The sequence below is a fragment of the Peromyscus leucopus genome, chromosome 8a (assembly GCF_004664715.2).
Source record: "Peromyscus leucopus breed LL Stock chromosome 8a, UCI_PerLeu_2.1, whole genome shotgun sequence".
NCBI classification, from domain to species: Eukaryota; Metazoa; Chordata; class Mammalia; order Rodentia; family Cricetidae; genus Peromyscus; species Peromyscus leucopus.
Genome location: NC_051085.1, coordinates 39571867 through 39587186, shown reverse-complemented (window position 1 = coordinate 39587186; position 15320 = coordinate 39571867). Strand labels below are relative to the sequence as shown.

Genomic DNA, 15320 nt, shown 5'->3' with positions numbered 1-15320 from the left:
ATTTCATCAGAACAGACACTTTACGCATGTCATTCCCTCTAAGAATTATAACCAAGGCGGTGTGAATATGTTGGGAATGAGACCTTCCTACGGGAGTGAGCCTCACTGATGAATTCACAAACGTTTCCAAAACAGGAAAATTGTTATTCTTCCCAGAGCTTCGATTCTTGTGTCACAAAAAAATTAAGTCTTGTTTTCAATTAATTTAAATTGCACTTAAACACTTTTGTATCCTTCTTATAATAAACCAGAGTACAAATTTAAATTGCATTTAAACATATTTTTTTGCGGTTGTCTTATGTATAAACTGAAGGACTCACTGAGCAACTACAATGGGTCCAAGATGGGTCTTACATGATTTCAACAGATTATAAGATCATGTGAGTGAATGCCACATATTGAGATTATTAGCAGTTGACGGAAGAAAAAATAAGAAGAACCAACTTTCTCAGTCTTATTCCATATAATTCCCATTTGTATTCATGAGGGTCAACTGTTCATTGAAGTTTGGGATCAAAAATGTTCACTGGAGATATGGCTGTCAGTAACAGAAAGCTGTCTTTCTTCACCATTTCTCTACTTTCAAAACTCAAATGATGTGAATGCAAGATATGAAATAGAAATTTTGGCCAAGCATCAGAGTACTCTCTTGAAATCTCAGCACTTGGAGGCAGAGGCAGGAGGATCACAAGTTTAAATACACCACAGACAACATGACGAGTCCCCGTCCCAAAACAGAAAGAAGGAAGGGAGAAAGAAGGGGAAGAAAATGGGGGTGGGGGGAGAATGTCAAGCGAATGAACATACTTGACTCAATACCAACTGGAAAAGAGAGAAAAAGAAAGTCACAGGGAAGGCAAACTCAATGTTGTTAGGGAGAGTGGTTAATGGTGAAGTCAAAGCTTGAGGAGCTAAACTTGCTTTCTAAATTAAGAGATCTAACTTAACCCAGAGGGATTACAGGGGTATTTAAACGTCAGTGTTTACAAAGAGCACTGGGATGCTCACATGTAGTGATGGGACTGTACGGTGATACAAACACGTACGAACTCAATAGTACTGGAAAAGGAAAGGCCAACAGCAGATACATATGTAACGGACAACTGCATATCACAGGACCACTTTTCTGACAAACTCACGCACTGAAAATGAGATCAAGAAGCTGGAATCCCATTGGCCTCTGACCAGGGGACTCAGGATTGTGGCTTAGGATCTCATTAGTCTCTAGATCAATACAGTTGGGATAAAATGGACTGCTCAGACCCTCTCCACAAGATCACAAATTAGAAACGCCAAAGCACACAGCATGGTGGCCCAAATACACAGATGAAAAAGAAAGAGAAGGAAGGAAGGAAGGAAGGAAGGAAGGAAGGAAGGAAGGAAGGAAGGAAGGAAGGAAGGAAGGGGGAGAGAGAGAGAGAGAGAGAAAGAGAGAAAGAGAGAAAGAGAGAAAGAAAGAAAAGAAAGCAAGCCTGAGAGCGAAAGAGAAATGCAAAGTAGTCACTACACCAAGGGACAAGGCAGTGGAGATTCAGTTCAGTTCCTGCCAAGACAAAGATGCTCACAAGCCCAGTGCCCATGAGGACCACGCCAGATGGCTGCTGGAGATGACTATTCACAGACACTCTGGACTGTGCAGAGTTGAAGTGTCACACAGGAAAAGGTGGAACCAAACCACAGGAAGTGGATTCAAACCCCCTCTACATCATTTCTTCCCTGGCTGGCTGCAAATCAGTCATTTAAGCATCCAGGACCTGCCTTCTCACCACAGAAGGGGATAATGCCACCTGTCCTGCCCATCTTACAGGACTGCCGTCACAATGAAATGAGGTCAGATGTGTGCGGATGCTGTGTCAACTCTGATCTGTAAACAGACTCTAGACACAGCACCATACAGAACGATGTTCGGAACCAAACATTTCAAATCACTTTAGCTTTCCACAAGGTAAATTTCCTTTCTTCCTGACTTGAAATAATGTTCATAGAAATCCTAACAACAACAACAACAACAAAAAAAAAAGTGTTTTCCATCTGGCACAGGCTAGCACGGTGCCACTAGGATGATCTGTAACTAACCACCAGTTTAGTAAACTATTTGACATTTCTAAGACAATGATGCTTCTAGTTAAAACGTGCTCTTCACTACACACGTGCCAGAGTTTAACAATTTAGGGGTCGGTTTAAGAGGCTGAAAGACGTCTCAGTGAGTAAAGTACCTGCCATCCCAGCATGAAGACCCGTGTTTTATCACCAGCATGCATGTAAAATGCCAGCGCGGTAGTTCTGTAAACCCGCCACTGCGTGGGGCAGGACTTGTACGGAGACCAGAAGACCTCAGGAGCTCACTGGCCAGCCATTCCGGCTTAATTGGTGAGATCCCAATTTGATGAGAAACACTGTCTCAGAAAGTGAGGTGGGGAAGAAGACACTCAACACTGGCCCCGGCCTCCACGTGCACACACATATACATGCACATACATGAATATGCATCCATGCAGCCACACACACAAGGAAATTTAAGTGAATAAAAAGTCTGTACTAATTTCCCCCTTCTGGGGGATGGACAGCAGCAAGCATAATGAATACGGCAGACACTGGCCAGACATTGCTATTCACAGACTTCCCCTAGGGTCAGCCGGCAGGTGCAAGGAATCAGCCAGCATGATTAGCAGCCACTTCAATGTCACGCGATGTCACGCCGAGGCAGGCAATGAGGCTGGAAACTGGAAATTGCTCAGCTCCGCCGCCGCCATTTTTCAAGGGCTGCTTTTCTTCCACGCTCGCTCGGTCCTGGGCCAGTGGCACAGAGGGAAACCCAGCGGAGGGGAGATGCTTCCGTATTCACTGTCACAAGCTGGTTTTTCTGAGGTGCAGCCCTAATCCACACTGGAACTCAAGGTGCCTGAGGCTTTCTGGACCTTTCTAACAGCAACAAGCTGCTGAACGTTCTCATTTCTACTTGTCAGGAAGGAGGCGTCAGGTCCACAGAAAAGACACCACTAAAAAGTGATGCTGGCACAAAGTATCATTTTACTGCCTCAAGGCTGGGATCCAATGAGTAATAATACAACTAACTGGGTCAGGACTAACCTTTTAGTCTTCATAAGGGAGAATAAGTGAAGACTGGGGGTATCTCATGTAGACATGCAGGGTGGGCAATCCGTTTCACAAAGACTTTGTGTGTACACAGAGGTAAAGCACACGTGGACTAGGAAACCCAGCGAGGAATGTGTGTTACTCCAGACACAAGCTAAACATCAGAACACCTCTGACTGATCAACTGCAATCAGCATTCTGGTGACTGAGAGGCCAGGATTCACACCATGGTTCCACTGTAGAAGATTCTTCCCGCTTCTAAAATGAGCATTTATCTCCGGGGCCAGGAGGTGGGGAGATGACACACACAGAGATTAATTTTCAGAAACTAGTAATATATATTTGGGTTTTCGAGACAGGGTTTCTCTGTGTAACAGCCCTGGCAGTCCTGGAACTCGCTCTGTAGACCAAGCTGGCCTCGAACTCACAGAGATCCGCCTGCCTCTGCCTCCCGAGTGCTGAGATTAAAGGCGTGCACCACCACCGCCCAGCTTCTAATCATGTTTTTGTTCAGAGTATTAGTGGTGAGAACAAGAACATAAGCATCCATGTTTCTCAGGGAAGCGGTGCCAGCATTGCCTGGCTACAGTGACATGAGAGTCAATAAACCAACACAGGTCTCAGACAGTGGGACGTGACCCAGGTCAGATAATCCAAAAGAATACACAGGGCGAGACACCACCTCACTCCAGCCTCGTGATGAAAGACATACACAAAACAGACACACCATCTCAAAATCCACTTTTAAGCCAGACAGACAGAATTCTGAGGTCAGGCAACATTCAGGCACACACACTAAAGGAAGTTAATAAAGAAAAAAAAATTTCAACCACTTTTTTATACGAGGAATGGAGTGTGTTGACTAACTAAGCAATGCAATTGCTTTAAAGTAGAAATGTAATCTCTTTCTCCAGGAAATCAGAGCTCTGTACTTTCTATCACTGGGGGTGGGGTGGGGTGTTATGTAAATAAAAGAAACCACCAGGCAAGGTGATCACAGCAACCAAACCAAGCGCCAGCCACAACCAGCCATGAAGGTGAACTTGCCAATTGTAGCCGTATGCTTTGTAAAAGGATCCCCGGGCAATCAAGACTAAAGCAATACTCACCTGTGCTTGGGAAGAACTCCAGCTTATCTCAAAATGCACCCCAGCAACACTGGAAACCCAGTTTCTGCTGGAGCTATGGAGTTTCTAGTTACAAAATGACAGAGAACCTCAGGAGACAGAGGTGAGGGGCTGGACAAAAATCAAAAGACACAGTTTACAGAAATCTCGGTCGCTTGAGGTTGTTACGTTAAACTGTCCCTCAGGAAGGACAGGCCATCAAACTCCCACCTGCTGGCTTCCTTGCATAACTAGAATTCTTTAGCCAGTGACCAGCTGAAGTCTTAACCTCACGCCATATTCTTTTCAACCACGCTAAGAAATGTTGAGCTGTGTCTTAAAACACATCTCAAACACCCGAGACACACAATTAGTCATGCAGGAAGCGTATTCGGAAATCCGACCAAGTCACCGGGCGTGGGCATTCTTCTGCCCTCTTACCATAATCTCAACTCTAAGCAATCTCTACTCTCCTATAGCCTGTTCCTTCTACCTTCTTCTGACCATCCTGCTCCTGTTATCGTCCACTCATTACGGCTCTCGGGGTAGTCTTTTTCCAAACCAAGAGTGCAGCACGAAAATGGCAAGGTTGAGTCCCACCCTACTGAGTGCCTCCTTCAGAAAAAGCCCAAGGGACTCCACTGGGTAACCGACTCAAGCCACTCACACACGGCACCTGGGAGAGGCCTGCTCCTGAGTATGGCTTTCTCGGAAGGCTGACTGACTGCATCTAGTAAGCAACAGCAGCTCTTCAAACACAAAGGCCCCCCCGGGCTGGAGAGATGGCTCAGTGGTTAACAGCACTGGCTGCTCATCCGGAGGTCCTGAGTTCAATTCCCAGCACACACATGGTGGCTCACAACCATCTATAGCTGGATCTAATGCCCTCTTCGTGAAGTGTTGTATGAAACTGTATTAAAGGGTTGCAGCATTAGGAAGGTTGAGAACCCCTGCGCTAAGGCAATGTGGTATCTAAAAATCGCACATTTTTCATTCAAAAAAGCCACACCTGCTACTGATCTATGACTAGCTAGTATACCGTTCATCATAAAGAGTTTATGTGGCTTGTCCCCAATTAGACAATGAGCAGGTGACAGAAACAAAATATCCAGGGATTCTAAGCAACCACCAACCTCATCTACTCCTTCAGTTAAAATATACCGAACACCGACTAAGCATCAGGCTACCAAGCCGGGGCACGTCTCTCCTATTTGGGAGGCTCAGTTCTACTTGGAGGAGACAGATTAACACTGAACAGAAACACGTAAACTACATAATATATTCAATGGATGACCTAAGGGTCAGGAGGAGAGCCTGTTGTGACCATCGAAAACACAGTGACTGAGATGACTGCTGAGTGAAGGCTGACAGAGTGAGAGAGAAAGAGAAGCAGGTGCCAAGCTGCTCCAGAAAAAGGGGAGGCCAAGTGTCACCGCGTGCTACACACCGTGAGAAGCTCAATGTCCTAGCAGAGGAGGAGAGGCTGGGTGACAAGCAGGAAACACACAGCCTGGGTCTTAGAGAACACATCAATGACATGACCATTAAACTGTCTGAGAAGGAAAACTACCAAGGAGTTCCCAGTAAAGACTTGCATTGGACTGGATTGCTCAGGATCACTGATGCTGGGTTAGAATCAGCCTGGCCTTCCCAACAGCGAAAGCGAAGGGAAACGGTTCTGAGTAGACCACAGTAACACGGCGGAGCCTCTCCTTATCAGACGGCCATTGCTCCTCTCACACCTCATCTCTGCTCGCTGAAGTCAGCTTTACTCATCAGTCAAAATAATCAGACGTTTCCACAAGGTGCCTGATGCACGCACAGCCTGTGAACGGCAACGGCAAACAGCGGGCTGCTACCGATGTTATGTTCCCACACAGCCAACCTTGGCTTCTGTTACCTTCCGAGTTCAGCTACTCAACACGGAGCCACATGCGACCTGGTGATGCTTCAGCCAGATTCACAAGCATGTGGTGCCTGGCTGGTGCAAACAGCATCATCAAAGAATTCAAAGAGGTTATGTTCCCTCCCCTACACACACTCAGCCATAGTTCACTAAGCACCCGGCCTGGGGAGGAGGGGCAATTTGTGAAGTTCAAGACTCAGACAAATAAGTATACCCCACTGTATGATAAAGGCAATTACAGGGGATGAGGAAGGCAGAGAAATAACAGAGATGGGAGCAATCAGCTTTGCCTGGAGGGGATGAGGGAAGACGACCCTGAGTTTCACTGTGAGTTTGGAAGGTTAAATAGGAAGTCAACAGGCCCAGGAGGAGCCCGCAGCATTCTGGGAAAGGGAAGAGGAAGGACTGCCATCCAACTCCTGGACTAGGGGGAGAACAGTAAGTTTCCATCTTGTCACAATGTAAGGGTTAGGGCGCAGACAGGTCAGAGCGCAGGGGTTCCATGCGAGGTTAAGTGACAGGGCTTCTTTCTATAGACAGTGGTGAGCCCCAAAGACTGAGCTGAGCAAATATGCATCTTAGAAAAGTCACCCTGGAAGTAATGTGGACTCCAGGATGAATCAAAATGGAAGGAGAGTACAAAGAGCAGGTGAGGAGGGACACCCAGGACAGAGCTGAAGACACGCTAGATAGGGACCAGCAGGCGACTGCAAGCACAGTAGACCCTGAGCAGTAAAAGTAGTAAGACTAGAATGAGTTGAAGGATTCGATAGGAAATACAGTCATTAAAAAAATAAAATCACGAGCTGGGCGGTGGTGGCGCACACCTTTAATCCCAGCACTCGGGAGGCAGAGCCAGGTGGATCTCTGTGAGTTCGAGGCCAGCCTGGGCTACAGAGTGAGTTCCAGGAAAGGCGCAAAGCTACACAGAGAAACCCTGCCTCGAGGGAAAAAAAAAAAATCACTCACCAGGCATGGTAGTATACACCTTTATCTTAATCCCAACACCTGGGAGGCAGAGACAGGTGGATGTCTATGAGTTCCAGGTCAGCCCGGTCTACACAGTGACTTCTAGGACAGCCAGAGCTACAGACCCTGTCTCAAAAAAGAAAAGGAGAAAAGAAACCAAACAAAAGCCCTTTAATTTGATGGAAAATGTTATAGTCAAAGAAAACCCTTAAAATTACATAGAAACGCAGTGTATTCTATAACAATAAGAAACAATATTGAATTCTTGTACATATATAGGAGTTCTCAAAATTATTTTATGACTATATGTTTAAAAAAAAAAACTTTCAAAAGCTGGGTTTTAGAATTGGATACACCTTTAATCCCAGCACTTTGGAAGCTGGTTAATCAAGGCCAGTCTGGTTTACATAACAAGTTCTAGGCCAGCCTGGGCTACCTAGTAGGAATCTGTCTCAAATAAATAAATAGATGGATGGATGAATGGATGGGTGGGTCGGTGGGTGTATGGGTGGGTGGGTGGGTGGATGGATGGATGGATGGATGGATGGATGGATGAATAGATAGATAGATAGATAGATAGATAGATAGATAGATAGATAGATAGATAGATAGATAGATAAAGCAATAAAGCGGTTTCAAAAATCTTTCATCATTTAGTAAAGACATTTCAACCACGGAAAAAAAGCAAAAATTACTCACTTCCAACTGAAGCCCTTGTGAAAAGCTCCCTTTTTACTGCCATGCTTCTAGTCACCTGAGGAAGTGTCTAATTCTCAAACAAGCCCACCAACTTATTAAAGTTAATAAAGTGAAGATATTAGACCTCCACAATTTAATTACCAAAAAGTCTCTCTCTGTCTCTCTCTCTCTCTCTCTCTCTCTCTCTCTCTCTCTCTCTCTCTCTCTCTCTGTCTCTCTCTCTCTCTCTCTGCCATAAAAAAAGGTAGTTGAGACAACAGAGGTGGCCAACCTCAAAATAAAAAGAAACAATCGAAGGTCACTGAAGGGCCGTCTTGGTAGACCCGAGAAAAGAATAAGTGTCTCTCTCTGTCTCTTTCACAGAACGCCAACTTCAGTGGGAATTTAAGAAGAAAAAGAAGCCATCATACACTGAGAACATTTGTCTTGGTGCTTCTGTTAAGATAAAAACCCATTTAACCACTTTCCTGATCAACAGAGTGACCCTCAGCATAAATAAAGCTGGTTTGGTTTGGAAGCACGAATTTGCAATGCTCTTTTAACAATATTTACCAGCGCCTTTTCGGCCGCCTTACGTCAGCGCTGTCCTCGAGTCTCATCATTTTAAAGGTGTTTTGGTATTTAAAAAAAACAGAACCCAGTTATCATTATGAAAATAGAACTTGAACCAGCTGCATTGGGTCTCGGCAAACCATCTTTCTCCATTATAATATCTGGTCGTTACTAATCCATTGTGGACCGGTGCATCTGTTCTCTGCATCTCTCTTCTGATGAGGGGTACCGGGATGAAATAACACACAGCTCCTACCTACAGCTCCTACACTCAGGAACTGCTTATCTAGGGTACAAATTGCTCATTACCCCTGACGCCTACAAAGGCTGCCCCCCCGATTTTGGGGGGATAGGGCAGGAGGTGCCAAGGATTGAACCCAGGGCTTCACTCCTGGGATGTAGTCTGCAAGGAGCTGTATCTCTAGCCCCATGAAGTTACACTGAAATATAAACAAGTCAGATTTGGTAATGTTACTAAGTTGAGGAGATGATTAAAAAAAAAAATCAACAGGGAAAGAATAAAAATGTTATTTAAAACGAGGGTTACCCTCTCTGTCGGTAGACCTGTCAATTCCAGGATCATCAATCATGCCTCTACCCAGAAACAAAATGTGCTTTGTGCCATAAGAAGACAACTCCATTGTTACCCTGCCTCTTTTTATTTTATTTCAGCGAGCAGGAAAGGGGAAGCACAGACTAGGCATGGGTCATTAGTTTTCCTTGAGAACCTTCAGTGATACTGGTGAAGAATCACCTATTAAACACTGCTTAATTCCATGCTAACAGTCAGAAAACATGAAAAGGTTTCAGACAAAAATCCCTGGTCCGGGCCTTCCCTCAGCCTTCACGTTGTACTTTTCCACAGTTGGTTTTGCTAACTGCCTCTCAGACACTTGCTTTTCCACAGAGGTGTAAACTCCAAGACTGCAGACTCTGAGCATCCTCACGGCCTCTGCCCAGAACTCAGTAAGCAAGGTTCCTCCTATGAGGAACGTCACCGCAAAGGAAGTTACACGGAAGGCCCCTGTCAACCACACTCCCGCTTCCTCCAGCACATCCAGCTCAATGATGCTCACACTTTCACGTTCTGGTGTTTACAGATGATGAAGTTGAATCGTGGTGTGCTGAAGTGGGTCACATCACAGCAAGAACAGAAGAACTGATCACCGTGTCGAGCGCTCACTCTTACCTCCCGGAGCACAAATGTCAGTACAAGAGAGTTTTCAAACTTATCATGTACTGTGACAAAGTGAGTCTGAGTGCTTCCTGGTGATGGCTTTGAACCTATTTATATGAAGCTTCTGGTGGCCTCTCTTTTTCTTTCAATTGCATGTATATAGGAGAAGAAGAGATGTGCATAGGAGAGCAGATGGCCTCTAAGTGTCAGATGCCCTAGAGCTGTAGTGACAGGCAGCTGTAAGCCACCTGACCTGGGTCATGGGAATGGAATTCAGGTCCTTTGCAAGAGCAGTAGGGACTCTTAACCTCTGAGCTCTTCCTCCAGCCCCGCTTCAGGCAACTTTCAATACACGGGGAAAAGTCACGTAGTAGAAAGATGCCTATTGGTCACTTCTAATTTACAAAAAGAATCTGCAGAAATCTTAAGCTATCCTTTTACCTTAGTTTCTGGGGTATAAGTAACAAAGTCAAAGGCCAAGGCACTGATCTTCAAAAGTAACAATGTTAAAGCCAGGCATGGTGGCCCACATCTTTAATCCCAGCACTCAGGAGGCAGAGGCAGGCAGAGTTCTGTGAGTTTGAGGCCACCCTAGTCTACATAATGAGTTCCAGAATAGCCAAGGCTATGTAGAGAGACCCTGTCCCAATAAACAAACAAACAAACTCCTCCCAAAAATGTAACCATGTATAAACTTGCATTGTAACTGTTACTCTTCAGCCTAAAGCTTCGCCATAAAGAGGCCTTCTACCTTGCAACATGAATGGATGTGTTAATACAACTTACTATTCACCAAGGAGCCAGTGGGTTGGCTGTGCCATAAGGCGTTACCTGGCGACAGAGGGCAGGAACGACAGCCTGGCCTTGAAGCAGCTGGGAGCAGCCAGACAGCTGCAGAACCAGCCTCCCCACACCCCATTGGGTGCAAGGAAGGTTGACTTTCCAGGTTACCACTGCCCGCCCCATCTGTCAGGACTGAAGGGAGCAGGGAGGGGAAGGCAGACGTTTTTCAAAGGCAGATATGAATCAAAAGACTTGTTCATGTTCTCGGAGTTGGATATAGAAGACACCTCATATTCCCATCATGCCAGTAGGTCTTAGGTACTTTTTTTAATTTGTAACCCAGTCTTAAAATGGCCACTGGGCATCCTCTGAGGTGACTGGTAATCCCTGCTACAGATTCAGCTTTCCTTGATGCTCATCAGAACAAAACTCAAAACCTTGCATGGTTTTCCTTACAGATGGTTCCTCTTTTGATCTACTAATGTAAACAAATGTCACTTCTACATTTCTCCAAAGGAAAGAGTTATGAGGGATAAAGACCAACTGTTAGTACATGCCCCTGAGACAGTATGTCAAGGAAGAGAGCCAATTTTCTTTCGTAAGCTAAATATGGAAACAGAATGTAATTCTATGATTTGTCATGCACAGCCAGCTTTTTACAGATTTCCCCGAACTCCATATGTCAAAATGACAATATTTATTCTGGGCCAATTATTTCTAAGAACCTATAAATGTATATGCTGTAGTAGCCCCCCCCTCCCCATTTATATACAGGAGACTACAGTGCCCTCTATTACATGAAGGGATAGAAGGCACGGTGTTTTGTATTGGAAATAAACAAGTCCTCTCTTCCTTCAGAACTTGCCCCTCGCTCTTCACAATGACTTCTTTATTCTCTACAAGTCAAGTGCACAGTATTCGCTTCACTTTCCAAATAAACCTAACGCATACAGATTCAGTCTCTCCCCCCTTTAATGTTCATTTAGATGAACCACGGACAGTGAAAGTACTAAAGCCACATGCTCACACGTACACAATCTTCAACGGACACTTAACGGCGGTTGGCCGGGCACAAAGTAAGTCCTGAGAAGCAACTTCCGGCAATGGCCAAAGGAGTCAAAAGTGCCCTCCCTTGCAACCACAGCACTGTGGTGTCCCCCCTGCAAACACGTTTGGTTCAAACATTACGGACCAGCCACTTACCAAAACCAAAGCTTATTCCTGATTTAGAAAAGCAGTTCACAGATTTAAACTACATAGTTCCAGGCAGCAAGCGATTACAGAGTGTAACTCAAAACTCAGGTTTTTTAAAGCTCAGCATGGGTGAATCACTGATGACCCCCTCCTTGACAACTGATATCTTCAAAGAACAGTAACCAGTCCTTCCTCTGCCACAGTTCAACAGACAAGCACAAGCAGGTTAACACCCACTGTCCCTATAAAAGAGCTGCCTTTAATTCTCAGAGCGCACAGAAATGATCATGTACCCAGAAGCACCCAGGTTAGTTGACTCACATGTCTGCAGTTAGGATTCCCAGAAGAGGGGGAAGAATGGGTCCCCGAGAGGTTCTAGCAAGGTTTCTCTTGGCAGAGGAAGAACGCAGTAAACAAGTCACACACAGTCCCAGCAATGTCTGGACTAGGTTCCTTTGTAACACACCACAGTGCTTCCCTGCTGGACTTTGGACAACACCCAATGTAGAGACCATCACAGAGATAATTCAGCCCCTACTGCTCACATCCTAATAGGCAGATGTCAGAAATTCTATACAGAAGATAGGGGGTGTTATGAAATACCAGAATGCCCCCGCCGTCCTCCAGCAGGACTGAGTTTTCCTTACCTTGGGGCAGGGGGGGTTAGGGGCAGGAGGCATCTACATGCCTGAGAACAGACACCAACATTGGTCTGAAAAGAAACTTGACAGAAATCCCAAACTCTTTTTGGCCAAGGTCAACAACCCCCTTGTGCATCCATTTCCCCGCGGGTCACACTCAGCACCTGTCTAATTCAAACATTCACAGTCACGGATTTCATTCATCTTCTCAGAAGAAAGCTGCAAAAAAGACCATCCATAAACCCCCAAGTTTTCTCAAGGCAGTTGCAGAACGCAGCTCACCAGGACTGTCAGGCTAGAAGATCTCATCTGTGGTGATGCCTTCCAAGTTGACTTTACCCGAGTCACAGGACAGCATGGATCGAAGAAGGAACGGAGAACACCCACAGCCAACAAGAGCTATTTAACCTTCTCAGAAGGCTACAGTCACAAGCTGGACCTTGTTGGAGTTTTTAATTTTGGATAAGTAAACAAATGAACAGTGGTGAATTCCAACACACATACACACACACACAAAAAAAAAAAACCTCGGGGGAGGGGTGCGGGGGGAGCATGACAAGAAATCATTGATAGGAACAAAGAATTCTACAGAACAATTTTTTTGAAAGATGTTTCCATTAGAAACAACAACAAAAACCAAGTCACCTTTTCTGCTTCTGTATATCCAGTTCTCATCATCTGTTTCCACCTGCTGCCCACACACGGACAGCTCTCCATCACTGCGAAACAGCCTCTTTGTCTGCCTGGACAGGGAAGAGAAATTTATCCAACTCACGGCACGTGAGAGGGAGCCTGGGTTTGCCTTGAGTCTGAAGGAACCTGAGGTGCCTTCCTTTTTCATCTTCTTTCACATCAAAATCCTCTAGAGACAAAAGACGGCCCAACAAACAAAAAGCTGGCTTTTTAGAATTGGCCCGGGTCCTTGAAAGGAGCCTGCCCCCTTTCCACTTATCCAGACGATGCTGGGAGTCGGGCAGGCATTGTGCTTCTGTGTGCCCGATTAAAAGGAAAAGGAAGGATTAAAGATATATTTTCCAAAAGGGTTTATTCTAGCCACATTGAGGCACCAATTTCTGGAGGGCGGTCCACAGGCAAAAAAAAATAAAATAGAAGTACAAGCTTTTAAAAAGAAGAAGAAACGGCGTGGTCATTTCAGGCACACTTGCCAAGACTTTGCAAAGAAGAGCCACGGTACCCCGACTCTTGGCTGTATGGCTAGCATCCCTAAACGTAATCCTACGCCTCTCCAGGGCATCCTTCCTTCTGAAGGCAGAGAGCCAGCTTCTGGTGGAGGAGCTAACTCCCCACCCGGCAGAAAAAGATCCAGAGTCAAGCAGGCCCCCAGTTTAAAGTTCACCCACACAGGTTACTTGGGAGAAATCAAAGGGTTCGGCTAGGTCGTCCCGGCGGCGGCGAAGGGCAGAATCATAAACCGCCCACTCGCTTGCTCTCGCTCCCGTCTGGGAAGCGCTCCTAGCCCCAGGACTCCACAAACAATAAAACAGGCTGCGTGGCTATCGCTTGGATTACAGAGCAAGCACTCCTGCGAGAGATGATAGGCTTGCCCGACACTGAAGGCACCTCATTGGAGACAGAGAGCCCCGCCCCTCCACAGACCACACTTCGGTGGTGGCTCAAACTTCTGAACTCCTGCAAAGCAATGGGAATGAATGCAAGCCCGTGTCGAGTGTAGACGTCTGCGGATCGCAAAAAGAATCGGATGGCCAATTACTGGACCCACTTGTCGGAAAAAGTGTGATCCCCAGACGTGCTTTGAATGCGGCTTCGAGTCCCCGCCTTCCCAGAGGGGTTAAGGAATGCCATTATCAGGGATAAGGTAAGCAGTATCACTTCACTTCCTGCTTTTAGCAAAGGTGAGATGCGGCCACGCTTGCGCACCTGTTCCTGCCTCCCCTCCGGCCACCCGTAGGCAGAATGTGGGGCCCAGCACACTCCATTCAGCCTGACCCCAGGTAATCCTTCTCTGCCTTCCAATGGCCACCCTTTCAGAGAGAATCCTATTTGAAAACAATGCTAAGGCAATCAACTGCCAGCTACAAAGCAAAGCACCTGGACTCTACCTTGCAATGCATTGGCCTGTGTGTAGCACCTCCCCTAGGTCAATGTGATTGATGGCTTGGGCCTAAACGTCAGCATCCCCCGCCCCCGAGCGACAGAGTGAGGCAGACAGCAACAAATTAGTCATTATCAACACCAACAAGTTTGCTAGAAAATAAACTGACTAAAAGTTCTAAAAGCAGCTGGGTGGTGGTGGTGGTGGTGGCCATGGCAGCGACGCACACGTTTGACCCCAGCACCCAGGCAGAAGCAGAAGGATCTCTTGAGTTCAAGGCCAGCCTGGTCTACTGAGTAAGTTCCAAGACAGCCAGGGATACAAAGGGAAACTCTGTCTGGAAAAACAAAAAGTTCTAAAAGCAAACTTTGTGTCACGTGTCTATTACAACTCGCGGTGACTATGAAGGAGATTCATTGAGCATACCAGGTCCGGGATGCTCACTTAAGAAGATTACAGAGCAAAGCGTCCCTAGGACAGTCAATTCTCATGCTACACTAGAGGAAGACACCGAGACTGGAAAGCCAAGTGAAAAAAACAGTCCAGTTAGCACTGACGAGGAGTTAAAAGGAATAGGAGTCTCCAGAGGCCTTGTCGTTTAAATCCTTCAAGTTACAGAGGACTCAAGCATGCGTCATATCAGAGCAATGGTCAGGGATGGGGAGCGAGTTATATGAGACATCACTCGGTCAGAGGTTCACCCTCCTGGGTGTGCTGGGTCTGCTGCAACCCTTAATTTTCAATGATAGATCTATGCTGACCATTATTACCAGAGCAAAGATGATGATATTACTATCAGGCACAGTGGTGCAGGCACCCAACCTCCAGGTACTCCTGGTCATCATCCTCCACTATATGAATAGCAGCCAGCCTGGCTACATGATATCCTGTCTCCAGAAAACAAAAAGAATTAAAAATATAAAATAAGGAATTTTTAAAAGCACCATAGAAAAACGTGCAAGTCCTCCGTGCTATTTAGAGCTTCGTGGGACCATTTCCCAATACATACTCCTGCCCTCTAAGAATCCATGAACCCCAAACATTGAGCACAATTCTTTCCAACATGTTGTCCACATCTTATAGCTGCGCTTGTATATTTGTTTGTTTGTTTTGAATTTTCGAG

The 15320-nt window shown here is 45.9% G+C and overlaps 1 protein-coding gene across 5 annotated transcripts in view; it reads right to left on the bottom strand.

The window, feature by feature from the left end:
- Nhsl1 (NHS like 1) overlaps positions 1–15320 on the bottom strand; it is a 229013-nt gene that overhangs the window by 116947 nt on the left and 96746 nt on the right. The window contains exon 1 of one of the 5 annotated variants that reach the window (XM_028860914.2): positions 12769–13683. The exons of 3 other annotated variants lie outside the window; for them this stretch is intronic. In XM_028860914.2, the coding sequence (XP_028716747.1) occupies positions 12769–12964 (196 nt within the window). In that variant the 5' untranslated portion in view covers positions 12965–13683. Of the gene's footprint in view, positions 1–12768; positions 13684–15320 lie in introns of those variants that run through there. One more of the 5 variants, XM_028860922.2, reaches the window with a different exon arrangement.